The sequence below is a fragment of the Heloderma suspectum genome, chromosome 2, assembly GCF_057233095.1.
Source record: "Heloderma suspectum isolate Gila_16-S chromosome 2, 16-S_ref, whole genome shotgun sequence".
Taxonomy (NCBI): Eukaryota; Metazoa; Chordata; class Lepidosauria; order Squamata; family Helodermatidae; genus Heloderma; species Heloderma suspectum.
The window spans coordinates 178,275,482-178,302,159 of NC_139459.1; the positions used below are offsets into that span (position 1 = coordinate 178,275,482).

Below are 26,678 nucleotides of genomic sequence, written 5' to 3' on the forward strand. Positions count from 1 at the left end.
TGTTAACACTATTTTTCTCTCCCTTGGGCTGATGCTGTTTTGCAATTAGGATAGAGACATATGGCATGCTGGTGGTGGCATCTCAAGCTCACCCTCCCCGCTGGCATGGCTGATGACTAGAGTTTGTGCCTATTAAATCAGGTCTCGCTTATTAGATCAAATAACCTGGGGAATTTATTCTATTTGCATTGGATTTAAAAGAGCTCAGCTTTCGGGGTTGTGGAGTCTTGGCTTTCAGCCAACAGCAAATGGGTCATCCTGCTCCTGGGTCTCCTACAAGAGGTAACCCAACCTTGAGTCCAACTCAGTGTGAGGCCGACAGAGCATCGACTCTCATGCACTCACCCGGCTGTCAGAACTTGGGGCCATGGTGTCCGTCATCCAAGAGCCAAATCTGGATCCAGATGCCCGGATGGTGATGGGATTGCTTACCCCTGTGAGCTTTCCACAGCCTGAAGTACAAAACAGAGAAGGACAAGAAGTTTAGAAGACAAGAGATGAGGGAAGAGTTGGAGACAGATCTCATTGGCTAAGGGGGGAAACAGTGCGGTCCGGTAGCTGGAGTTGGGTCTACAGACCCAAGTTCAAATCCGCATTGAACTGAGCAGTCCTGAGCAGTCATGCAGAAGTCAGCCTGTTGCCTCTGTTCCTTCGGTAAAACTTTTATCTTACTGAGAAAAGGCCAAGCTGCACAATCAGCAGTCACATGCAAGGTGTTTGTCGCTGGGCTGGTCAACTTCAAACTGCAGGGGGGAAATTGCCACACGGTTCGGTTCTTGGTCCCGATCAGCCTACCCCCAACCAGGTCCAGAGGAAGCAGCCAGACACAGCCCGCTTCCTCAGACACTTTGCTGTTCCAGTGGACTTTCTCCCCTTGTTAAAGAGATCCATCCCTTCTGTTGATGGTATCACTGCAGCAACAGGATCCTCAATGCTCTGGAAGCCCGAGACCTCACCAGAATTCCTTATTCATGGCAGAGATATGGGGTGGCAGGTGACCACAAGGATCAAGTGCCTGAATCCCCTCCCTGTGTGAACGCCCCCAACCTCCCTGCAGAGGCCCTCCTTCTTCCAAAGGAAGCTAGGCAGGTTGCAACAAGAGAGAGGGCCTTCTCAGTGGTGGCACTGCTCCTCTGGAATAAACTCCCCAAAGAGGTTTGCTTGGCACCTACACTGTTTTCTTCTTGGCACCAGCAAATACATTTCTTTTCTCCTAGGCATTTTAGGGAGCAATCCTATGGCTCCTAGACAGTGTTGGGGGCGGGGGAATAGGATTGTTCGGTTTACTGGCTCTGAGGTCAGAGAAAGGGCTTCGACCTTGTAGCCAGTAAATTGCACTCCCTCCCCCTCCCCCTCATAGCTGGCACGGAGAGAACTGCACCGGCTACCTCTCATTGCTCGGAAACCTGAGCGTGGAGATGGGGGAAAGGGGGCGGTCTCAGGGATGGGGAGGAGTCTGGGGAAGCTGCCTTACACAGCTTCCTGTGCTTGCCCTAGCCTCCTTTTCTCCTGCTCTGAAGTGCTGTGGCTAGAAGGGCAAAATTGCCCATCTAGCAAAAATGCAGGGCGGCTGGAGCACAGAGGCGAGGATTGCCTCCGTGCTCTGGCTGCCCTGCATTAGGATACTCAGCAGCATCCTACTTCGGAGGCTGCCGGCTACCAGCATAGGACTGCGCCCTTAGGGACCTAGTTCTAGGTTATATCCTGTGCTGTTTATTGTTTTGCATTATATTGTATTTTATTCTTCTACATATTTGTATTGCATTTCATATTTTTAATGGTTCTGAGGAATTTTAGTTCTTGTAATCCACGCAGAGAATATTAGTTATTGGGCAGATTAGAAATGTAATAAATAAAGAAACACATGAACTCATAGAAAACTAGCATGTCAGAGAAGTATTCTAGCTTCACCTTTTCTCTGGCACGCTTGTTAATGTTTTTATTTTTTAATATATATACAGGGAGCATCCAAACATTTGCTTCTATGCTTGCAATCTGAAGTGGCACAGCCTAGCAATAAATATTGACTGACCTTACAGGGTTGTTGCAAGGTTTGCTGTGATAAAATATGTGAAGTGTTTTGAACTGAGAAAGTACTATATCATAGGGATGGGGGAGAATTTCTCCCCGAAACTTCGGGGGGCCGAGTGCCAACGTATTCGGCCCCCCAAAGTAGTTTTGGGGAGAAATTCTCCCCCCCCGCTCCCCCCCCCCGGGATGGGACTTACCTTTCCCGAATGTCGCTCCCGGTGGCGGGTCGCAGCGGCGGTTCGGCAGGGCTTCGACAGGGGCAGGGGCTGCAGCCGGACTTTCGACTGGCTGCCGCTGCCGCCATTCCAAGAAAAGTAAAAAAAAAAAAAATGCCCCCGTGATAGGCTACGTGACGATTAACGTAGCCTATCATGGCTAGATTTGCAAAGTCAGCCGTGATAGGCTACGTAAATCGTCACGTAGCCTATCACGGGTGACTTAAAAAAAAAAAAAAAGCGCGTACGGCTAATGGCAGCCCCCATAGGGAGCCGCCATTCGCGTTCCTTATTTGGTCGCTGTAGTCTACGTAAAGATTACGTAGACTACAGCGAAAATAAGGGCAACGCTATTTGCGTTGCCCTTATTTTCGCCATAGTCTACGTAAAGATTTACGTAGACTACAGCGACCAAATAAGGAACGCGAATGGCGGCTCCCTATGGGGGCCGCCATTTGCGTACGCGTTTTTTTTTTTAAGTCACCCATGATAGGCTACGTGACGATTAATGTAGCCTATCACGGCTGACTTTGCAGATCTAGCCATGATAGGCTACGTAAATCGTCATGTAGCCTATCACGGGGGCGGTTTTTTTTTAAACTTTTTATTTCGCGGCCGGGCGAGGCGCCTCCTCCCCGGCCTGAATTTCGGCCGGGTGAGGCGGGAAGCCTCCCTCCCGGCCTGAATTTCGGCTGGGCGAGGAGGGAAGCCTCCCCCCCCGGCCTGAACTTTGGGGGGAGCAGCAAAGCACCTCCCCCCCCCGCGAAGCAAGCTGTGAGACCAGGTAAGTGACTTTCGTGCACCTCTACTATATCATGGAGAATAGTTAGACCAGACGATCTTTGACCATCTTCTACTCTGGTGATTTTACACCTCCGGGAATAATGACTGCTAAATCTGAAAGTGTGTGTGTGTGTGTGTGTGTGTGTAAGAGAGAGAGAGAGAGAGAGACAGAACACTCAAGCAAATCTCTTTTGCTTGCAAAATTCAAATTTGTGTTTCCCTAACTCTGGGGTGGCCAACTTCTGGCCCTCCAGATGTTGTTGGACTGCAACTCCCATCATCCTTACCATTGGCAATGCTGGCTGGGGCTGATGGCAGCTGCAGTCCACTAACATCTGTGGGCTTTCCCACCCTTGCCTTCAATTATATATATATATATATATATATATATATATATAGTTTTTTTTCACCATTGCCTAGACTTCAAGGTTTTAAAGATGAACAAGGCCCCCACTGTGTTTATCAATTTGATACTTTTAACATGTATTTTCTTAACGTTCATCAACAGGAGTTATGTTTCCAAACGTATGGAGCAAAATTCCAAAAGCAAACTTTGAAAATATCAGAATTCCAAAAACCCACGTCTGAATCAGATAATTTTTGCTGAGGAATTTCAAGTTCCTGCTGAATTTCATTTCAGTTTGAAGGCCCACTCCAGAACTGCCGAGCAAACTCCTATATACTTTTCTCGGTGCCTTCACCACTGGTCTCTGTTGTGGGGTGGGGGCAGAACCCTTTGTTGCAGGCTCATTCTGTCAAGGAAGGGTTGCTGAGAGCTAATTCACACAATCGATCTGATATGCCCAGAATGTGCATTGTATGTTCTGTGAAGACTTCAGCTCTTGGCTGAATGATCATTTCAGCGCCAGGTTTTGAGGGTGGTTGGGCAAGACACCCTCAATGGGACCCCTTCCTCAGTGGGTCTACCTTTTCCCTGCCATTGTCATCAGCTGCTCTTGCTCCTCCTCCTCTTCCTCATCATTGCTCCCGCTTGCTTGACAGGCAGAGAGCCAGGGAGCAAGGAGGCCATGGCATATACTGCCCCTCCGTCTCACCACCACCAAGGAGGCCATGGCATCTACTGCCCCTCCGTCTCACCACCACCAAGGAGGCCATGGCATCTACTCCCCTCCATCTCACCACCACCAAGGAGGCCATGGCATCTACTGCCCCTCCGTCTCACCACCACCAAGGAGGCCATGACATCTACTGCCCCTCTGCCTCACCACCACCATTGTCTGGTTCAGAGCGAGAGGAAGGTGAACAAGCAGGTAGCAACAGTGAAGAGGAGGCAGAGCAAGACCAGGAGACTCTTGTTGGTTTGCCCCTGGTGGCATGTGGGCCCTTGGCAGGTGTCCAACCATGTCTATCCTTGGTGCCAGCCCCAGATCATATGACTATATCAGCACACACCACGGTCACAAATAAAACAATATTCGCCATGCTGATTGTCCTCCCCCCATTTCCAGCAGCTTTGCGAATGGACTCGATGGTCTTATAGGCCCCTTCCAACCCTACTATTCTATGATTGTATGGGTCGGATTGCAAGCGGGATGAGCGGTGAGTCATCTGAATTGCCCCTCTGCTAAGTGATGTTCTGATGTCCCCGCATTTTAATTTTTGTTCTGCTCAGCTGTGAGGTCCACACGATGCCCAGATTATTATTATTCGCAAGGTATCAGCAGTGCAGCAAACCGAGCTGAGCTCACGAGCCCAGGAGAGCTCACGGCAGCTGCTGCCTGGAAAAAAACCCATATGGTGTAGCAGCTAACAGAGGCAAAAACTCGCTCCAGATACCCCCATGGGCTGCATTTAGATTTCTGCACACAGAACTGGCTTTGTCCTTTATAAATGCCCTGTCAAACCCTATCCACATTAAATCCTTCTATATGCAAGAGAACTTTGGATAGCGCCTTCAAACGTGCAGCATCGGCAAGTGCCCATCAGCCCTTCTGGGAGGGTACCAGCGCATGCCACAGCTGACAGAGCACATGTTTGAATGTTCCTTCATGTGAAGAGCTCCCTGCCTAGGGAGAGCTGAGGTTTCAGCCTAGCTTTGTCTCTGGCATTTCCATGAGCTGGGAGTATATACATGCACGGAGAAGCATTGAAACTTATGGTTTCCCCACATTCACTCAGATGTGGTACATTCCAGGATGGATGTAATATTATTGCTCTATGTTTGAGTAGGATCTATGAGACATTTTGAGAAGCCCTGTCATACACAGATGGCTATCCTGTGGGTGGAGTTGGCAGGCCATCCAATGAGTGAAGGCAAGCAAACATTCCTAAACTACAGCGAGGGTTCTGTCTTTTGGGGGCACTGTGTCCACTACAGCTGAGTCAAAACCAGGAGAAGGCATCCCAGTGCCCTCCAAATGTTTTGAACTACAACTCCCATCATCACCAGCCAGCATGGCTAATGGGAGGGATTATTGGAGCTGTAGTCCAAACCAGATTGCAGACCGCTGTCCTAAACTGTCTTTTGTTTTTGTTTTGCTTTCATTTGGGCACCTCTGCTTTAGTGGTGTGCTTTCTGCTGCAACCTTGACATTTAATCTACTTTTGAAAGTCTAAGTACTAGCCATGAGAAGGAAGTGCACAACGTTGCCCCAAAGATTGCAGGCAACTGTGTGGGTGACAATCCCCAAACTTCTCTGATCAAATCTGGGGAAGCTTCCCGACTCCAAATGAGCTGGGGCAGAGGCAAAGTCCTTCTATATCAGGGCTGGGGAACCTGCAGCTCTCCAGATGTTGCTGGACAACAACTGCTACCATCTCTGACCCCTGGCTATGCAAACTGGGGGATACGTGGGGGATACGTGGCTCAACAACACTACAAGCTAGAAGAATCTTGGAATTGTTGTCGATCAGAAGCTGAATATGAGCCAACAACGTGATGTGGCTGCAAAAAAGGCAAATGCTATTTTGGGCTGCATTAATCGAAGCATCGCTTCCAAATCCCGGGAAGTACTAGTTCCCCTCTACTCAGCACTGGTTAGGCCTCCTCTGGAGTACTGTGTCCAGTTCTGGGCACCACATTTTCAGAAGGATGCAGACAAGCTGGAGAGGGTTCAGAGGAGGGAAACAAAGATGATCAGGGGACTGGAAACAAAGCCCTGTGAAGAGAGATTGAAAGAATTGGGCATGTTTAGCCTTGAGAAGAGAAGACTGAGGGGAGATAAGATAGCGCTCTTCAAGTACTTGAAAGGCTGTCACAGAGAGGAAGGCCAGTATCTCTTCTCGATCATGCCAGAGTGCTGGACACGGAATAATGGGCTCAAGTTACAGGAAGCCAGATTCCAGCTGAACATCAGGAGAAACTTCCTAACTGTTAGAGCAATACGACAATGGAACCAATGACCTAGGGAGGTGGTGGGCTCTCCTACACAGGAGGCATTCAAGACGAGGCTGGAGAGCCACCTGTCGGGGATGCTCCGACTTGGATTCCTGCACTGAGCAGGCGGTTGGACTCGATGGCCTTGTAGGCCCCTTCCAACCCTACTATTCTATGATTCTATGAAATGAGGGCTGATGGGAGTTGGAGTCCATCTGGAAGAAGAGCCAAAGACTTCTCACCCCTGCTCTGCATGTTTTCCAGGGCTGGCCCAAGACCATATGCCGTCTGAAGCAAAGCGCCAGACGGCCCCCTCTCTCCCAGTCTATGTATAGCAGCTGACCAGACTGGCAGCAGAAACATCCTTCACCACCAGCGATGGGACAACATCCCCCAGTGCACCTGCGGACAGTGCTCTAGCTTGGGGGGCCCAGGACAGGCCACTCAGGTGGCCACTTCTGGATCACCCTCCCAAAGGGAAGTGCATCCCCATCGAAAAAGGAGAATGAAAGATTATGCCGATGTGCACAGAATTTGCATGTGCTGATTTACATGCACACATGCAAATTTCGAAATCATTACTGTAACAGAAATATAAATAAAATCCATCCCATCATCGGGAGGACTGTGACCACTAGGTGCCCTGTCCTCCTGCTTGTTCTGCTGCCCAGGGGCTCACTGTTGATGGGCAGCTTCAAGGTCCCTTCCCTGCTCTCCCTCCTTCTGGTTCTTTCTGTTGAAACTGGGCGTGGCCTGGATAGTCCTTCAAATAGAGGACACTGTCCAATCACCTCTGACAGCCCTCCAAATAGAGGCCCCTCCTCTGTAAGGCAGCAGTGGGGGTTGGTGGCTCCCATGTCAGTGGGGCTGTGCATCCACTCCGGGTTTCAGTCAGAACCAGCCAGACCACTAAAGGTGACATCCAAGGTGCTGGAGCCTTGCCACACAATAGTTTCAGCACCTTGGAGAGCTCCTTTAGAGTTCTGGCTGGTTCTGACTGAAAACCAGAGCGGAATCATAGCCCCACTGACATCGGAGCCACCAGCCTCCACTGGATACACGACCACCTTACCGGCCACATGGCACAGACAGGCCTGCCTTCCAACACCTTGCCGTTTCTCCCTGCCCCCCGGCATCCAACTCTGAGGCAGCTGCTCCGCTCTGCCTAATACTAGACCAGTCCTACAAGTTTTTGTAAGCCCTCTCCTTAGCTATGCGACTGGCAACAGCCCTGCCGCCACACCACCCTAAGCCCTGCTTTGTCAGGGCTGGAGCAGGGAGGGCTTTACAGAGAGTATATAAAGGGACTCAGACTAAACGGTAGCTCTCTGTTTCCGAGTTTCAGCTTTCTTAGCCAGTTGATGCCAGTTTCTCCCAAATCAAGCTTGCACATTTCAATATGAGAAATCGATAGACAATGACCATCGAGATCAACATCTGTGTTTTCCCTGTGCCATTACTGTGTGTGTGTGTGTGGGGGGGGACCCAACGAGCAGGTGAAAAGGCAAAGCAAAGATGCCTGGGTGTAACTATAAAGGGCATCAGGAAAGATGTATCGCTTTGCCTTTTGAAGCATGTGAATGAAGACAGGAATAACATTACCCTCCCATCTTCTTGTGAGCCCCCAGTCACCAGAAAACCACCGTAAAAAGCGGCAGGAGGAGCAACCGTGGTGCCCCCACCAACGTGTGACTCAGCTGGAGCACAGGAAGCTGCCCTATGCTGGGTCAGACCATCTAGCCCAATATTGTTTACTCTGACTGGCAGCACCAGCTCTCCAGGGTTTCAGGTGGGATTCTTCCCTCACCTTACCTGGAGATAACGGGGATCAAACCAGGGACCTTCTGTATGCAAAGCAGGGGCTGTACCCACTGAGCTACGGTCCTGGCCTGGATGGCTTACGGGTGCTCTGCTAGACTGTATGCTGTTGAAGAAACCATAGTGCTTGCAGTGAGCTTCTAAGCTTGCAGTACCCACCCCGTTCAGTGGCAGGGCTTTGTTCATGTTGCCTTGCACTTCAAGCCAATGGGGGTTTTATGGGCCAAGGAAGGGGGGAACCAGGGTTCCGTCCATACACTGTAAGCCAGCTTTCCCCGATGTGGCACCCTCCAGGTGTTTTGGACGACAACTCTGATCATCCCTACTCACTAGCCATGCTGGCTGGGGCTGATGGGAGTTGTAGTCCAAAATACCTGCAGGGTGCCATGTTGGGGAAGGTTGCTGTAGGCATCAAGAGATGGTTGAAAAAGGTTTCCCCAATGACATCAAATGCTGACAACAGATGAAGAGAAGAGAGGGGGTGGAGGAGGTACAGAGCTGATAGGGATGTGGGTTGATACATGCTGTGTGCTCCTCAGTTTATCTTTATCAAACGCATTCACTGTCCTCTTTGTCACTGGTGCACACTCTTGATCTCTGTTTGCAGCACACTCTGTTATTTGTCTTGATTGCAGGCTGAAATTCTATGAAATTTAGGTCACGGGAGAAATTGCGCTGGCTGGTGCTTCTGTTTTCAACCCCGTGTCTGTCCTTCCTTCCTTCCTTCCTTCCTTCCTTCCTTCCTTCCTTCTTCCTTTTTTATTTGCCTAGTATTAAAGTCCTCTGAGCTTATAGCAGGGCACTGTTTTATTTAATCTTGTAAAGTGTCATGCACACTGACAGCTGTAAGTGTAACAACAACAATAATAACAGAGCATGGGTTTCCTACCTCGGCTCCGCCGCAGGCAGAAGGAAGGATTCACCACCCACACGCAGCTCAGAGCTGGAGAGCTCTCAGTATCGTTAATCCGTAAACCAGATAATCAGCTCACAAACAATGGGAAGTTGACTGTTATGATGAATCTCTGCTGTAAAGAGCAACCACTTCCCTCAAATTTCAACAGCCCAATTCAAATCTCCATTCTTTCGTGTTTCGAATCTAGATGGAATAGATCAGCCTTCCCCAAGCTGGTGCCCTTCAAAAGTTTTGTACTGCAACTCCCATCATCCCTAAACACTAGCCATGCTCACTGGAGCTGATGGGAGGTGTAGTCCAAAACATCTGGAGGGCGCTAGGTTGGGGAAAGCTGAAGTTCACCAGAATCCAAAACCTGGCAAATATCCTGAATTCTTGTGGGACAATATTGTGTGTGTGCGTGTGTGTGTGTATAACAACCTGATAAAATCTCAGCATGGGATCTCATGCTTCATGAATCTGAGTGCCAACATTTGGATTTTCCAATTGCAATACCAGGGGCAAAATAGTATCCCTAAGGAAATCTACCTTCCCCTACTCAAATTGTAATTCCCACGGGAGCAGACTGCAACACAAACCCACTAGAGGAGAATTACTTTCATTCTCCATTCTTTTATTTGCACACCGCCCCTCTCCATCATTAGAATGGTATGGGAAAGTTATTTCAACACTCAAGTTACCTGAATGGAACCTCTATGTTCAGGGGCAGTATGCCTGAGAATTAGATGCTTGGGACAAAACGGGAGAGCTGCTGCCTTCATGCCCTTTCTGTAGGCTTCCCAGAAGCATCTGAGTGGCTACTGTTGGAAACAGGATGCTGGGCCATATGGACCTGTGGTCTAATCCAGCCCTTGCACTCTTACAATCTTAGACATCCACCCTATGAAAAATATTAAAATGATGGCAATCTCTTGCTGTGATAAAACAAGCTACTCTTTCTTTCTTTCTTTCTTTCTTTCTTTCTTTCTCTTTCTTTCTTTCTCTCTCTCTCTCTCTCTCTCTCTTTCTTTCTTTCTTTCTTTCTTTCCTTTTAAAGTCAAAACAAGGAAGGATGAGCTTCCTGCTTATCAGCAATACCTCATTTCTCTTATTCACAAGCCAGAAGAACCCTCTAGGGGGCACCCTTGCCAGGCAAAAGAAAATGCAACTACTAAACCTTCCCCTCTCTACAAGTTTGGAGAAGATGAGAACCTTCTTGTTCCACTCTGTGTTTTGTCCTGGAAAGGTGGCCCCCTAGTAGGCATAATTTCTAGAAGCAAGCCAGCCTGAATGAAATCAAGTACAAGTTTGGGCATGTCCACATTGTTTTTGCAGATGTACTGATCTGCACATCTGCAAACTGTCTGGCAACGAAGAAGAAAATGCCAAAAACAAGAAAATAGGGCAACTGAGAGAGAGAACTGTGCCTTATAGATCAGATATAATGGAGGTCCCTAGAACATATGGACTCGATGACGTTTCGTATAACATTGCACTGACACTCACTGCATGCCTAAAGGCTGATTCACACAATCAATCCTTGGCCTGTGAAACTTCCCAATACAGCTCACAAGGTCATTCTCCATGGGAACACCCCCTGCAATTTGTGCAAATATCCAAGCAATTTGCACAAATTACACAAATTACTGCCAAATCATGTGATCCGTGCAAATTTGGCCTGATTCGTGCAAATTTGGTCATAATTTGTACAAATTGCAAGCCCCCCCCCCCCCAGTGCCAAAAGGTTCCTGGAGAAACATCCTGCAGCTTGGCTCGCAGACACAAAGCAAGTCACACCCGCTACAGAACTCAGTCAAGCCAAAAAAGGATTTCCCAGTGACAGGCATCCTGAACGAAGGCTGAGACGATTATACCCCCCCCCCCCAACACACACACAAATTCAACACTTTTGTGGGGCCGTTCAGCCCCTGTGAAAGTTGGGGAGGGATATCTGTGACTTTCAGGGGGTGGGTGGGCAAATTCAAAGAATTTTCAGGTGGGGGTGGGCTTGTTTTAAACACAAGGTGGCTGAGTATGGTGGTTGTTTTTTTTTACCAAAAAACAAAACCCAAAACCCACCCACATTTTCCCACTGGAGTGGATGACCTCAACAGCACAGTGGCATTCTCTGTGTTATTTTAGACATAATGCCCCATGACAGCTTTCATCAACATGGTGCTCTTCAAATGTTTTGGACTAAAACTCCCAGGACAGCTGATCATTGAACATGCTGGCTGGGACTGATGGGAGCTGTAGTCTAATACATCTGGAGGCCACCAGGTCAGAGAAGGCTGCCCAATGGGAATGACACCACATCCTGACATGGAGTCATTCTCATCCCTCCATTGCCAATACAGGCGGCCCTTAGATGGCTAGCACCTTCCTTTACCTCCGTGTCATGTCCACGGTTCCAAGATGGCAGCGCACATTGGACATGTCAAGGTGGTAAAGCAGGACTGGGATTGCTCTTCATCTATGGCCAGCTGTATTGGTTGTGGAGGGAAAGGAGACTCCCCCCCAATCCCCAGATCCAGAGGTCAATGTAGCAGAAGGAGGCTTGAACTCATGTACAACCTCACAGAGAGGATGAGCATGAAGGGCCATAGCTCAGCAGTAGAACACATGCTTTGCATGTAGAAGGTCCCAGTCTCAATCCCTGGCATCTGCAGGTAGGGCTAGGAGAGAAGAATCTTGCCTGAAACCTTTGAGAGCCGCTGCCAGTCAGGGTCAACAATACTGGGCTAGATGGACCATTGGAGGGACGGACTCAGTATGAGGCAGCTTCCTATGTTCCTAATGTGTGATTGGCCCAAAAGAAGAGAAAAGGAGCCACAAGATTCCCTACCTAGCTTCTGCATGCAAGCGTGCAAGCGTGCTTCCAGGACCAGCACCCGCTGCTGGAGCTCTTCATAGTCATAGGCGCCCATTTCTTCCTGGATCTGCAGCAGGCTGCCCGAAAGGTTCCGCACCTCCTCTTTGAGCTGCACGATGGTCCGAGTGTCTGACTTGTACTGGTCCAGCACAGGGATAAGTGGCATCAGCTCTGTCATTTTGTCCTTCAATTCCTGCCAACAGGGAAATGAGAAATCCAGTCAAATGGGGGGATGGGGAGAAGAGGACTCAGAAAAAGCCGGTCCACTGCAGGTCAGATTCACAGATATGACTCCGTCGTAGTTTTCTCCAACATCCCTAGCAGCAGCTACAGACTTCCACTGCATTTTGAAGCAATCCCAGATGCCACTAAGAAAATATTAACATATTTTTAAAATAACAATTGGGAGGAGTAGGATGTCTTGGTGGGCATCAAGGAAAGTGCCTGCGGTCACACTGGTACCTGTAGGCACCACATTCTCTATGCCTGGTTTACAAGATGAGATCCCCTTGAAGACTGAGATATTGGCATGAAATTTGGTATGATTTTTCAGGAAGCAAGTATGTTCAACGACCAGCTTGACACCCACACCCTTTCCCAGTGTATCCAGAAAAGCTGTAAAAACAAATGAGCAAAACCAAGAAAAGCCCATGGTAATTTCATATCTGACTCGAAGATTGAGGTTTCAGAATGAGGGCTGTTGTTTATAATCAGGACACCATCCTACATCATGGGGCATCTCCCGCCAGCACTGAGATATTACAATGAAATTTGGTATGCATATTTACAACATAATTCTCCATTTAAAGTCTGAATACTGGGATGATGATGATGATGATAAAAATGCATTCTCCCTTCATACGGTGGTCTCCAAAGTGGCTAACATCAATAAAAGAAAAAATGGAAACATTAGTAATCCAATAAAAAAAAAAAAGGATCAAAACAGCAGAGAAAAATATTGACAGAGTAATAACCGACAGAGAGATCGATTACATTAGAAATCTAAGTAGCAGAAATTTTAAAAAAGCTTGCCAGAATAAGAGCATTTTCAGTCATCAGTGGAATACCTGCGAAGAAGGTATCTGACCTCTCGGGGCATGGATTTTTACATACTAGGCACCATTATAGAAGAGTTGATCCCAGTGAGACAGGTGGCTCTAATTTCAGTGGGGCTGTGAATCCATTCTGGGTTTCAGTCAGAACTAGCCAGAACTCTAAAGGAGCTATCCAAGGTGCTGAACCCAGTTTGGTGATAGGGTTCGGCACCTTGGATAGCTTCTTTAGAGTTCTCGCTGGTTCTGACTGAAACCCAGAATGGGATCACAGCCCCACTGAAAACAGTGCCACCAGCCTGCATTGGTTGATCCCCATACCCATTTTACAGAAAAGGGGGAAAGATGCATAACGCATTCTAATGTAGTGTTGGACAGACTGCAGGCTTGCAGAATCTACTTTGTGTTTCACCAGAACTCTGAGATCCACTAAATGGACCCAATGTAAAATAGTGACTCAGGCAATGGACATATGCTAAGAATTAAAGCACGGGGTGCCCCTGAGCCTATTCTCAGCCTAGAAATTTGTGACCAGTACCAGAACCGAGCTCCCTACAAGCAGTCTTCTTCAGCAACCTAACTTAAGGGGAAACAGCATTCTTACTGTTGCTCTTGTTAGATAACTAGGAGTCAGAAACTCTCACTGATCTACTGCAAATCAACCAGAGATCTCCCAGTAGATCCCCACCTATGCTCTGCCCACCCCTGTTCTAATGTGCTATCCGAAGTCCCTTGAACATGGGGCTTAATTAGTTTAGGGCGCAATCCTATGGTCGCTAGTCAGTGGCTAGATGGCCATAGGATTGGTCGGTTCGTGGGAACTGACCTTGGAGCCCGCGCTCTGAGGTCACTTCCCAGAGAACCGCCTCCCCACCCCTCCCCCACTGCCTTGTAGGTGGCACGGATTGTTCCCAGGCTCCACGCTTGGAAGAGCTGCACAGAGCAGGGCAAAGGGGGGCGTTCCTGGCGGCGGGGAGAGGCAGGGAGTGCAGAAGCGCTGGTATGACGCTTCCTATGTGTTGTCCTGCCGCCCCACCCCATGCTCTGAGGTCCCATGGCTAGACGGCTAAAATTGGCTGTCTAGCCACAAATGCAGGGCAGCTGGAGCACAGAGGAGATGATCCCCTCTGCATTCCGCCTGCCCTGCATTGGATAGTCGGTCACCTCTGAATTCAGAGGCAGCCAACTGTCCCCATAGGACTGAGCCCTTAACTAGAGAAACGCTCTGGAAAGATGGGGGAAAAACCACACTTCTTTTTGTCTCCGGTTTCAAGCCTATCCTTGGGCCTTGCTCCTCTGCTGAAATATAATGCAGCACCTAACTCCCACATGAAAGCAGCAAATGTATATAGACAGAATGCAATCACAAACTGCTGCAACTGGAAGGGAATATAGTGTCAAAAAGCAATATTGTTGGAAAAAGGCAGTGAGACACAACAGTCCATGCCTCTCCCTGGAAGTCGGCCTTACACTGGAGAGCCAGTCTTACTGCTTAGATTGGGGAGACCTGGCTTCTTCTGCCCTATGCTCAGCCATGATGCTCCCTGGGTGACCTTGGGCCAGCCACTCTCTTTCAGCCTAACCTACCTCACAGGGCTGTTGTGAGGACATAAAGGGATGACCCAATGCATGCTTCCCTGAGCTCCTTAGAGGAAGCGACAAATGAGAGTCACACTTAGTCGGCCCTGCCCATGTACGAAGAAGCCTTGCAGGTGAGCAACATGTGGAGGGCTGGCCCCAGGGTTGAGGAGGCCCTTGGCAAAGTGGTGTCTGCTGGGGCACCAGTCCTACAATGCCAGGCCCCATGGCGTTCATGGGTAGGGTGGCCACTTATACATCTCCAAAAAAGAGAACAGAATAGGACACTGATCTGCATGGCAGTTGCATATGTTAATGTATCTGTATAAATGCACATTTAGAAATAATATAATTTAAATAGAAATTCAGTACAGCTCATCATAGCGCAGAAGACTGAAAAGGTGACCTGCGTGCCTGGCTCAGTCTGCTGTCCATGTGCTGTTGCTGGGCAACTTCAAGGCCCCTGATGCTCTCCCTTCTTATGGTTCTTCAACTTCACGCCAGACTTGGACTTGCCACCCATCAAAGAGAGGACACCTTCATACAGGGGACTGCCCTCTGACAGCTCTTCAAATAGAGAACTGTCTTCTGTAAAGTAGAACAGTGCCACCCTCAGAAATACCCTTGACATTAACTCACCTTCTGGGACAGTGTGTGTGTGTGTGTGTGTGTGTGTGTGCACGCACGCGTGAGAGAGAGAGAGAGAGACTCCCCAGGAATGCCTTGGACGTTAACTCAACTTCTGGGGCATTGTATGTGTGTGAGAGAGACAGAGAGGAAATGGCCACTTCAAATGTTTTTGTGGCAGCCACCATTGCCTCCCACAGTGCCCCAAGATTTGAGTCATCTTCCAAGACATCATCAAAGAGAAAAATGGTAGCTGCCAGAAGCCAGCAAGATTGAGTTCCCCACCATCACCACCCTTTTTAAAAAGAGCCCATGGAGGTGTCAGAAGTGGGCGGACTCTGCTAGGGCACAGGGGCCCTGAATAATACCAGATGAGACATCCGTCCTGACCTTTTGTGTTACCAAACTGTGGCACAACCTCAGCTGGCTTCTCTTCCCATCAAGACATGGGGACATGGCACTGTTCTCCTTCACCTCACCCTAATGAAGATCAAAGGGCTCGTCGTACACTGTTTACCACAGGCCCCGTTAATGATGACAGAGTGCCCGGCATATGGTTAGGGATTCATCAACATGCACCAGGCATCCTTTGTCTCCTGGATCCAAAGTTAATAATAATTATGATGCTCAGCTAATTCTGCTTCTTCCACACACTTTAAAAGCACCATCTAATTGCTCACTACAGCCCTGAATAACATTTCTCATTTGTTCGGGGTGGTGAGTGAGACTTGGGGGATTTCTACACCAGCCTAAAATCTGGCATTTAAAACAGGGATTTCCACTTCCATTTTAAATGCAGGATCACAACTGATTCCCCTTAGACGCACTTCCTTCTCTGTAGATGGGCATTCCCATAGCGTTATGCTTCCATGAAGAGGCATTGCACACGCTCCAGGTTCAGCAATACTTGCTCCTGGGTTCCTGCCCCTTTCCCTCCCCTTGCGCATTACTGGTGGATGGGGACTGACACGCGGACAGCCCCCCCCCCAATTTCCCTGGGCCCTGCCTCCCTCTTCCAAGCTTTTGGCCAGTCCTTGCCACTCAGCCGCTCTGCTGCTTCTCCGCTCTGCCACCCCGCCCCCCACTGCCGCTCTGCCTCTCTGTTTTGAACAGGCAGGCTGAAAATGGCGAGGAGCCAAAATGGCGCAGGAGCAGGAAGGCTGAATGCCCATCAGACCTTCATCACCGTCGACATCATGACCGTGCCCCCAACAGCTGTACTCAACACTTCATTCACACTAGGGGAGAAATACACAGGGACGACATGGTGCTCCATTTGCGAATATCTGGAAAAAAATACCTCATTTTTTCCATTTGAGGAAAACACAGGATAGGTGAGAGGAAACAGTGGAATAATGACCGGCCAATGACGACGTCATGTAATGGCCCCGCACAATTCAGTGAGTGAGCAACCATGAATGCGCGATAAACTTGAGGTGCAGAGATCCCTTCAAGCAAGGAAAGGCAACATCTATGCTTCTGAAGGATTAAAAATGGGGATGTTAGCCAGCCTTCTTCAAAGGGTTAGGATTAGAGTTTTGTAGACCTTTACCAAGGGATAGCAAGTATCCCGCCACCCCCTCCCCCACACACACTTCTTTTTTTGCAATGGACAGAAGCTCCACGCCTTGCACAACTGCATCATAGCCTGCCAGACATTCTGGTCCAAGCACCATCAAAGGTCACTGAGGGGCAAGAGTCTGGGGGCAAACTGAGGGCCAAATTGGAATGATATGGACCCATGTGCTTTTCTAAAGATCAAGGAACTCTTTATAGTAGGGGTGTAGAACCTTTTCCAGACTAAGGGCTGAATTCAATTTTGGACAAGCTCTCGGGGGCCGCATTCCCATGGTGGGCAGGGCTGAAGGCAAAAGGGGTGGGGCCAAAAATACCAGGATATTTCAGCTGAAAGCTCTCACTGCCAGTAACTAAGCCTTAGGAGAGGTGTGTCTGCCTTTTAGAAGTTGGGAAACCACCCCAAAATCAGCAGTTGGGTGGGGTGAGGGAAAGCAGGTGGAGGGTCAAATTGAGCCCCCACATGGGCTGGATTTGGCCCACAGGCCTAATTTTAATCCTTTCCTCCATTGCCTTTTCAAATGCCATTCCTCTCCCGCACCCCGCAAAGAGCCAACAGCAGCTTCTGAAAGGGTGATCTTTACATCCGGAAAAGGGCCAACGAGGAAAGGGTTAAATTCCCAGAGCACCCTGCGTCCCTGATCTTCAAAGCAGCCACATGGAGCTGAAAATTAATAAGACAAAAGAGGAGGGGAGAATAACATGGGAGATTTGAATTGCTGACCTTCTGCATCACATCCAGTTTGCTCCTGAGGGAGGCCAGCGGCAGATCTTGGAGGTTTACAAACTGGCAGTGACTGCCTGGGATTGGCCCTCTGGGATCACATGATTGCCAGGACTAGGATGCTACTGCTCTGTAATGATAAATCTCTCAGCTTGAACTGTATGCAGTTCCCTCCTCCAGTCAGTGGGCCCAGTGGCAAAAAGAAATGGATGCCCGGCACAGGCTGGGTGGAAAATAATGATAATTGAAGGGGAAAGGAGGTCTATAAAATTATGGAATTTCTAAAATTAAAACTATGAAATTGTAAAGCAAAATTATGAAAGTATAAAGCAAAAATTATGAAATTATGAAATGAAATAAAAATTATGAAATTATAAAATTACAATCATCACTTTAATAATAAAATTAAAAGTATGGTATTAATTATAAAATTAAAGTCAAGAATAGCGTGGTGGATGGATTTCTCTTTCTCTTTTTCTCTCTTTCTCAAATAACCATAGAATATGAGAAGGGTTCACCTTGGTGGAATGGCCAGCGGGGAACGTGAGCCAGGTTCCTGCCCCCAAACACTTCCATCCACAGCATGCTGAGATTCTGCGGATCCTGCCTCGTGCTGCTGGGGGCCTCCACAGTTTCAGCCGTCTGATACCCAAAGGTGAGACGCGACGCAGGTGCCAGTTGCCACTGGCCTTTGGCAATTCCTGCGTTGTCTTCTGAACTTTAAAGGCCAGAACTCACTTGCTGGGGAGGGCCGGCTGTGTGTGGCTGATGGCAAGCTGAGAGGCTTAAAGGCAGGAGACAAATTGCTGCTGCATTTTTTATGACCTTGGCTGAGAGTGAAAATGGGGAGCAGGTCGTGAACAAAGAGCAACAATGGAAGGGCAGGCTTTGGAACAGAAAATGCAAGTGATGTGGAAGGGAAGTGGGGGCGGGGAAGAGCTGAGCTTGCTGATCTTTGCACACATGGCGAGGAGGAGGGCTCCAAATAAAACAGCAGGATGCGATTGCGGTGGCGGAGGAGAAGAGCAGTAAGAATGGTGGCTGCACGTGCACTGTGGAGGTCATGCTGATGCATGTGCATGGCAAGGTGCAGTCCTTGTAGAATATGAGAAAACACTGAAGATACCTTGGTGTGTTAGCTCAGCAAAAAGTGCGAGTGTAGAGATGCTGGAGAAATTTGAGATGGACAAAAATGAGCTCGGATATCTAAGAATCTGACTGATCTCCTTAGGCCACGCAGAGTCCAGATCTCCCCTCCCCCCCAACTTTCCCAACATTTATGCGTATTTGTAGGAAAATATGCACATTTCTGCTGAGACTGGTAAATACACACGGGAAAAGTTGAATGGAATGGGGGACAATATGTTAAGTGTTACATACTGATGTAAGTTATGTAAATTGTTGCGAACCCTCTTACGGAATTATTTGCATAATTTTCCGCACAATAAAAAATCTGTATCTGGCTGTGAGTGGACGATGGAACAAAAGGGGCCTACCAATGCGCGGAAAACAGATGGAGTGGATTTTGCATAGTCCGTACCTCTCTATGTGAGTGTAATGAACAGGACAGTGATCCACAAATGTCGTGAATGGTGGCAGGCTGGCTCCAGGATCTCGGGGGACCCGTAGACCAGCACCATTAGCGGACCCCCTTAATCTGGAAAAGAGAATGCGCTTATGGTGTCTCTGATCTTCTTGGATGGCAGGCCCTTTGCCAGTCTTTGGGCCCTGGGAAATTGGGGGCCATGTGTCTTCAGAGAGGACACTCCTCTATTTGAAGGGCTGTCCTCTATTTCAAGATGCCCTCTATTTGAAGGCCTACCTGGTCAAAGTCTGGTTTAAAGATAAAGAACAATAAGATGGGAGAGCAGGGCCTTCATGAGGCTCAGCAACCATTAGCACCTGGACAGCAGTCTGAGCAGCCTGCACACAGGTCACAGTTCTTCCCCACTATGGAGAGATGTATGGTATTTCCAATTAAATTATAGCCATTGTTTTCTAGTGTGCAGCTATACATATAAATCAATCCATGTAAATATGGGCCCGCTTTTTGGATGGTGTGTTTCCTCTTTTTTGGCAATGTATAAGTGCCTACCTGTCTTGGACCAGGACCCCGAACCCCCATCCTCAGGGAACCCTGACCTTTTGTCCTCAGAAGACGAAGCTCCAGAGCTAACAGTTCAGGTGGATTCAGTCATGGAACAGTGTCGTTAGGCTTCCACCTCCCCTGGACCCAGTTCCCCAGAATGATCCTAGGGGATCAGCTGCCCTGCATCCAGAAGAGGTTGGATCACCATCTTCAGACTCCGAAGACTCCAGCTATGAGGACCCTAGCATGCCACAATACTCCCACATCACTGGAGCTTGAGGTTGCTGCAACAGACCAGCCCCTTTAAGAGACAAAGCCTCGGTCATAGAATCATAGAATAGTAGGGTTGGAAGGGGCCTATAAGACCATCAAGTCCAATCTCCTGCTCAATTCAGGAATCTAAGTCAAAGCATCCCTGACAGGTGGCTGTCCAGCTTCATCCTGATCACCTCCAGTGTGGGAGAGCCCACTACCTCTCTAGGTAATGGATTCCATTGTTGTATTGCTCAAACGGTCAGGAAGTTTTTCCTGATGTTCAGCCAGAATCTGGCTTTCTGTAACTTGAGCCCATTATTCAGTGTCCTGCACTCTGGGATGATCGAGAAGAGATCTTGGCCTTCCTCTCTGTGACAACCTTTCAAGTACTTGAAGAGCGGCCCACTAGCCTAAAGGAAGCTAAACTCATATTTAAGGCTCAGTCTTGATCTGCTCCTTGCTGGAGCAACATACAGACAATATTGTCTGGCTTCCAGCCCCACTTGAAGCTTTCTGTTATGCTGATCTATTCCTGTCTGGCTTCCTTGTAAAATCTGATCTACTCAGGCCCTTGCTAGAGATCTGACACCAAGTAGAACCTTGCAACCCAAGCAACTGTGACACTGAGCAATGTGAAGCAATTGCCACAACTCAAGCCATGAAGGCAACAGGGCCCGCAACCTGAACTGATACACTGGCAAATGCCTGACCTCACTCTAACTGAAGCCATTTTTTCAGATTTTTGTTCCTGAGAAGGTAATACCTAACCAAAAATACTATCAAAGGCATGAGGACTTACACCAGGAGCTTCATGGTCACAGGACTATTTGTATTCATGCTCCAAACCTCTCTTCAGGCACAGCAGAAAACAGGATGAGCAGCATCAGCCCCCCTGACTGGTAGGCAGTATGGATGGTGGAAAATTTCTCCACGAGTCTTTGGGAGGCCGAGCGCCGAGGCATTCGGCCCCCCGAAAGTGTTGGGGAAATTCTCTGCCAGCCCCCCGCCCCTCCCCGGGATGGGACTTACCTACAGTGAATGTCCCTCTCGGCGGCGGGTCCCAGCGGCGTTTCGGCGGCGTTTCGTCAGGGGCGGGGGCGGCGGCCGGTCTCCCAACCGGCTGCCGCTGCTGCCGCCATTACAAAATAAAAAAGTAAAAAAACAACAACACACACCCATGATAGGCTACGTGACGATTTACGTAGCCTATCACGGCTAGATTTCCAAAGTCAGCTGTGATAGGCTACGTAAATCGTCACATAGCCTATCACGGGTGACTTTGGGGGGAAAAAAAGCGCGTATGCAAATGGCGGCGGCCCATGGGCGCCGCCATTTGCGTTCCTTATTGTGGCACGTCTAGTCTACGTAAAGATTTACATAGACTACGGCGAAAATAAGGGCAACGCAAATAGCGTTCCCTTATTTTCACCGTAGTCTACGTAAATTTTTACGTAGACTACCCCTGTCCAAATAAGGAACGCAAATGGCGGCGCCCATGGGCCGCTGCCATTTGCGTACGCACTTTTTTTTCCCCCCAAAGTCACCCGTGATAGGCTACGTGACGATTAATGTAGCCTATCACAGCTGACTTTGGAAATCTAGCCGTGATAGGCTACGTTAATCGTTACGTAGCCTATCACGGGGTTTTTTGTTTGTTTGTTTGTTTACTTTTTCTTTCGCGGCCGGGGAGACGGGGCGCTTCTCCCCGGCCTGAATTTCGGCCGGGCGAGGCGAGGTGCCTCCCCCCCTTCGCCTGAACTTCGGGGGGAGAAGCGAAGCTCCTCCCCCCCACCGCGAATCACCCCTGCGAAAAGGTAAGTGACTTTCGTACATCCCTAGTAGGCAGCAAGAGGCCTCTTTATTTATTATTTATTAAATTTATTAATCGCCCATCTGACTGGTCACCCAGCCACTCTGGGCGATGTACAACCCACCATAAAACAATTTAAAACAATAAAATTTTACCATAATTTTTTTTTTTAAATACCCTAACCCACCCCAAATGCCTGCCTGAACAACCACGTTTTTAATGCACGATGGAAGCTCATTAAAGAGGGGGCATGACGGAGTTCCCTAGGGAGGGAGTTCCACAGAGTGGGGGCCACCACAGAGAAGGCCCTCTCCCTCGTCCCCACCAGTCTAGCTGTCCTGGCTGATGGGACAGAGAGAAGGCCATCTGAGGCTGATCTTGTTAAGCGGCCTGTCTGGTGTTGCTGGAGGCGCTCCTTAAGATAGGCTGGGCCGGAACCATATAGGGTTTTAAAGGTCAAAACCAACACCTTGAATTTGGCCCGGAAAACAACTGGTAACCAGTGCAACTCCTTCAGCACTGGAGTGATGTGATCTCGCCGGCGGCTGCCTTTAATCAGGCGAGCCGCCGCGTTCTGTACCAGCTGCAGCTTCCGAACCGTCTTCAAGGGTAACCCCACATAGAGCGCATTACAGTAGTCTAAACGAGAGGAAACCAGGGCATGTACTACCGATGGGAGCAGATGGTCGGGAAGGAAGGGGCGCAGCCGCCGTATCAGATGGAGGTGATACAGCGCTGTCCGGCTCACAGCTGACACCTGAGCCTCCATGGACAGCTGGGAGTCCAAAATGACCCCCAGGCTGCGGACCTGGTCTTTCAAGGGTAGCCGTACCCCATTCAACACCAGGTCAACATCCCCCAGCCTCCTCTTGTCTCCCACCAAAAGTACCTCGGTCTTGTCAGGGTTCAGCTTCAGCTTATTCCTCCCCATCCAGCCACTCACCGTCTCCAGACATTTGGACAGGGATTCTACGGCCAACCTTGGTGAAGATTTGAATGAGAGGTAGAGCTGCGTGTCATCCGCATATTGATGACACTGCACCCCAAACCTCCTGATGATAGCCCCCAGTGGCTTCACATAGATGTTAAATAGCATCAGGGAGAGGATGGAACCCTGTGGCACCCCACAAGTAAGTGGCCATGGGTCCGAAACCTCCTCTTCCAGTGCTACCCTCTGGTACCTGCCGGAGAGGAAGGACCGGAACCACCGCAATACAGTGTCTCCAATGCCCAACCCCTCCAGGCGGTCCAGGAGGATACCGTGGTCAACGGTATCAAAAGCCGCTGAGAGGTCGAGGAGAACAAGGAAGGAGCATTCACCCCTATCCAGAGCCCTCCTCATATCATCCACCAAGGCGACCAAGGCCGTTTCTGTCCCATGCCCAGGCCTGAAGCCCGACTGAAATGGGTCTAGATAATCAGTTTCTTCCAAGTGTGCCTTCAACTGCACCGCCACCACCCGCTCAATCACCTTGCCCCAAAATGGCAGATTTGAGACTGGGCGAAAGTTGTTCAGAACTTGAGGATCCAAGGAGGGCTTCTTTAAGAGCGGTCTTATCACTGCCTCCTTGAGGGCTGATGGCATCACTCCCTCCTCAAGGGAGGCATTCACCACCGCCTTGATCCCCTCACCCAGTCTCTCTCTGCAGCTCATAATGAGCCAAGATGGGCAAGGATCAAGTAAGCAGGTGGTCGGCCTTACAGATGAAAGCACCTTGTCCACTTCATCAGGAGGAAGAAGCTGGAACCGATCCCACAAAACCGGTTTGCCACAGGCCGCCTCTTGCTCACTAACTGTATCCACAGTGTGCAGAGTAACACACCTAATCTGATCAATTTTATCTGCAAAGTGCCTTGCCAAAGCCTCACAGGAGGCCTTAGAATGCTCCAGTGGTTCCGGAGCCACAGGACCGACCAGGCTCCGGACCACTTGGAACAGCCTCCTGGGGCAGCACTCTGCAGACGCGATGGAGGCAGCATAATATTCCTTTTTTGCTGCCTTCACCGCCACGTGATAGGCTGAAGATACAGCTCTAGCCCGTGTCTGATTGTCTTTGGAGCGAGACTTCCGCCACCGGCGCTCTAGCCGTCTCACCTCCTGTTTCAGAGCTCGTAACCGCGGACTGAACCATGGTGCAGTCCGAGCCCTGTTCAGGGGGAGAGGGCGTTTCGGAGCCACCCGATCTAATGCCCCAGTGATTGCGGCATTCCAGCCACCCACCAGGGTCTCGACCGAGTGGCCGTTGGCATGCCCCAGAGAATCCCCAAGCGCATTCAGGAATCCATTTGGATCCATAAGACGCCTGGGGCGGACCATTTTAATGGGTCCTCCACCCCTGCGGAGGGGTTGTGGAACCGAGAAGTCCAACATCACCAGATAGTGATCTGACCATGACAAGGGGGTGGTGGATATACCCCCGACTTCCAGATCACTCCCCGCTTCTCCAGAAACAAACACAAGGTCTAGTGCATGACCGGCTACATGGGTGGGCCCAGTTAGAATATGGTGCAGCTCCCAGGAGGCCATGGTCTCCATGAAGTCCCGAGGTGCTCCTGTGAGGATGGCCTCCGAATGTACGTTGAAGATGGATGGAAACTGGAATCTAGGAATCTCTGGATGGAAACTAGGAGTCTGGCCTTCTGCCACTGCTTGGCCACCAAAGCGGTATCTTCTGCTGTCTTCTAGACCCCTAGAGTTGAAAATACTCACTCCAGATCTGGTTCAAGGTATGACCAGCCTGGCTCTGACACTTACTATAGTTCAGTGGTAGAGCACATGCCCTACAACTGAGCTGAGACACTGAGTCTCAGATTCAGTCCCTGACATCTCCAGTTTTAAAAGGATCAAGCAGCCAGCGTGGTGTAGTGGTGAGAGTGTTGTACTGGGAGTCATGAGATCCGGGTTCTAGTCCCCACTCGGCCATGGAAGCTCACTCAGTGACTTTGGGCCACTCACAGACTCTCAGCCCAACCTACCTCACAGGGTTTTTGTTGTGAGGATAAAATGGAGAGGAGGAGGATAATGTCAGCCACCTTGGGTTCCTTGCAAGAGGAAAAAAGGTGGGATATAAATGCAATAAATAAAAAAATAAAATAAAATAAAAGCAACAAGTCATGGGAAAGACTTCTGCCTGAGACCCCTGAGAGCTGCTGTCCAGCAGAGTAGACAATTCTCTTCTAGACATTCTTTTAAATTCCTTTTGTTGTATGTTTTAACACTGGTTCTATTATATTTGTTTGTATCATGTATGTTGCCCTGAGAGCTTCAGCTGAACTCATAAATTCAAATAGTAGTAGTAGTAGTAGTAATAGTAATGGGCTAGATAAATAAATAGTCTGACCTGCTATATGGCAACTTCTTACCTTCATTGTGATGTGTGTGTTTGTGTGTGTGTGTGTGTACACAAATAACAAAGAACACTAGTCCTCGCAAACATGAGAACTTACTTAGCCGTTAATTTGCTCCTGAAGATTTGCTTCAAAATCAAACATTTGGCTGTTGTGCCTGCCCCAGGATGGGTGTAACTGTGAATAAGCACTCCAGCCTGTTGTATCAAGGAGTAGGCTGACTCATCTACCAGGCAGAGTATTTACTTGAGGACAAGGGCTCCAGCTTGCCACTTGACATAGGACAGAGATGAATAGTGGACAAAGGGAACCAAGCAATCTTCGCTACAGCACATTTCAGGTGTTCAAAGTGTTTCACGTTGCTCTCCCTATTCTTGGTGGAGAAAGGCTGTAATGCAGTGGTACAGTGCATGCTTCCATGGTACCTCTAGGTAGGGCTGGAAAGGCTCCCATCTGAAGCCCTGGAGAGCCCCTGCCAGTCAATATCAACAATAAAGACCTAGATGGACTAGTGCTCTGGTTTGGTATAAGGCAGGTTCCTGTGTTCCTAATATAAATGGCGCCTCTTGTGTGGATATGCTGGGCTCCAAAATGAGCTCAGGAAGCAGGGAGGAGCAAACAAGGGGGACTGATAGATATGGAAAAGAGTGACAGATGGGGGGGGGAAACACCCATCCTGGGGAGGGGTGTGTGGAATCAAAAACTATCCGTGCATGCATGCTCACAAAGAATAATGGCAACTGAAGGCAAAGCACAGACTCAAGAGGCAATATAGAATACTGGAAAATGGAGTCAGCTAAGCAGAAAGCTCAGTTTATGCAGCTTCTACTCAGTTACAACATATAACGCTGGAGGGGCAAAGCAACAGACTGACCCATTCACTCAACCAACCCTTGAAAACATAGTCTATTTTCTAAACCATTTGGTGATTTTCCACAAAGGGAAAACAGAGAGTATAGTAATGAGAAAAACTGGAGCATGAATGTCTGACATTTCTGACCATGTGCAGAGGGTAAAGTCAGTAGTATTCAGAACTGTTGAAGGGAAAGAAACAAATATGGGCTGAAGGGAACCTGATGGCAGGAGGGGTGGGTAAAGGGTGAACATGGAGATAATAATGAATGGAAGAATGGGTCTGGATAGGAGTATGGTAAATAGGAAGAAACAGTGATGCAGCCCAAGCCCAGGGACCTGCAGCCTGGGGTGGGGGTGGGGGGCAAATGACCACCCAGAGACAGGCATGTGATGAGGACATCAGGGCAGTGGAAGCAAATTCCATTTTATTCTTGTAGTCGAGATAGTGCTACAATTTAAGCGATTTTAAAATGCAAAACTGCACATGCTCAGAGTAGTTTTTTAATTTTAAAAATCATAGTTGGCAAACTGTATTTCATTTGTTTATTGCTGTAATGTATCAGGAATGCTGAAGCAGTTGTAAGGCATGGAATGGTGGCTAGGTGCAAAGAGAAACATTTGCTGTTTGCTTCACAACTGAAATAATACACATGGCCATCTAAAGGGGTCCCTGTAACACCATTAAGTCCAGGGTCTAAAATTTAGGGGTGTACTAAACCCCCCTTACCTGGCTCCACCAGGTTCCGCAGGTGGGGGGAGGCGCTCCGTGCCTCCCCCCGGAATCCTGGCCAGCCGGCTCCGCTCCGCGGCCAAG

General features: G+C 49.0%; 1 protein-coding gene across 1 annotated transcript in view; it reads right to left on the minus strand.

Annotated features, from left to right (window-relative positions):
• OLFM2 (olfactomedin 2) overlaps positions 1-26,678 on the minus strand; it is a 183,133-nt gene that overhangs the window by 18,863 nt on the left and 137,592 nt on the right. The window contains exons 4-5 of the mRNA XM_084832262.1: positions 11,925-12,144; positions 346-452 (exon numbers count right to left, since the gene is read on the minus strand). Of these exons, the coding sequence (XP_084688388.1) occupies positions 346-452; positions 11,925-12,144 (327 nt within the window). The remainder of the gene's footprint in view (positions 1-345; positions 453-11,924; positions 12,145-26,678) is intronic.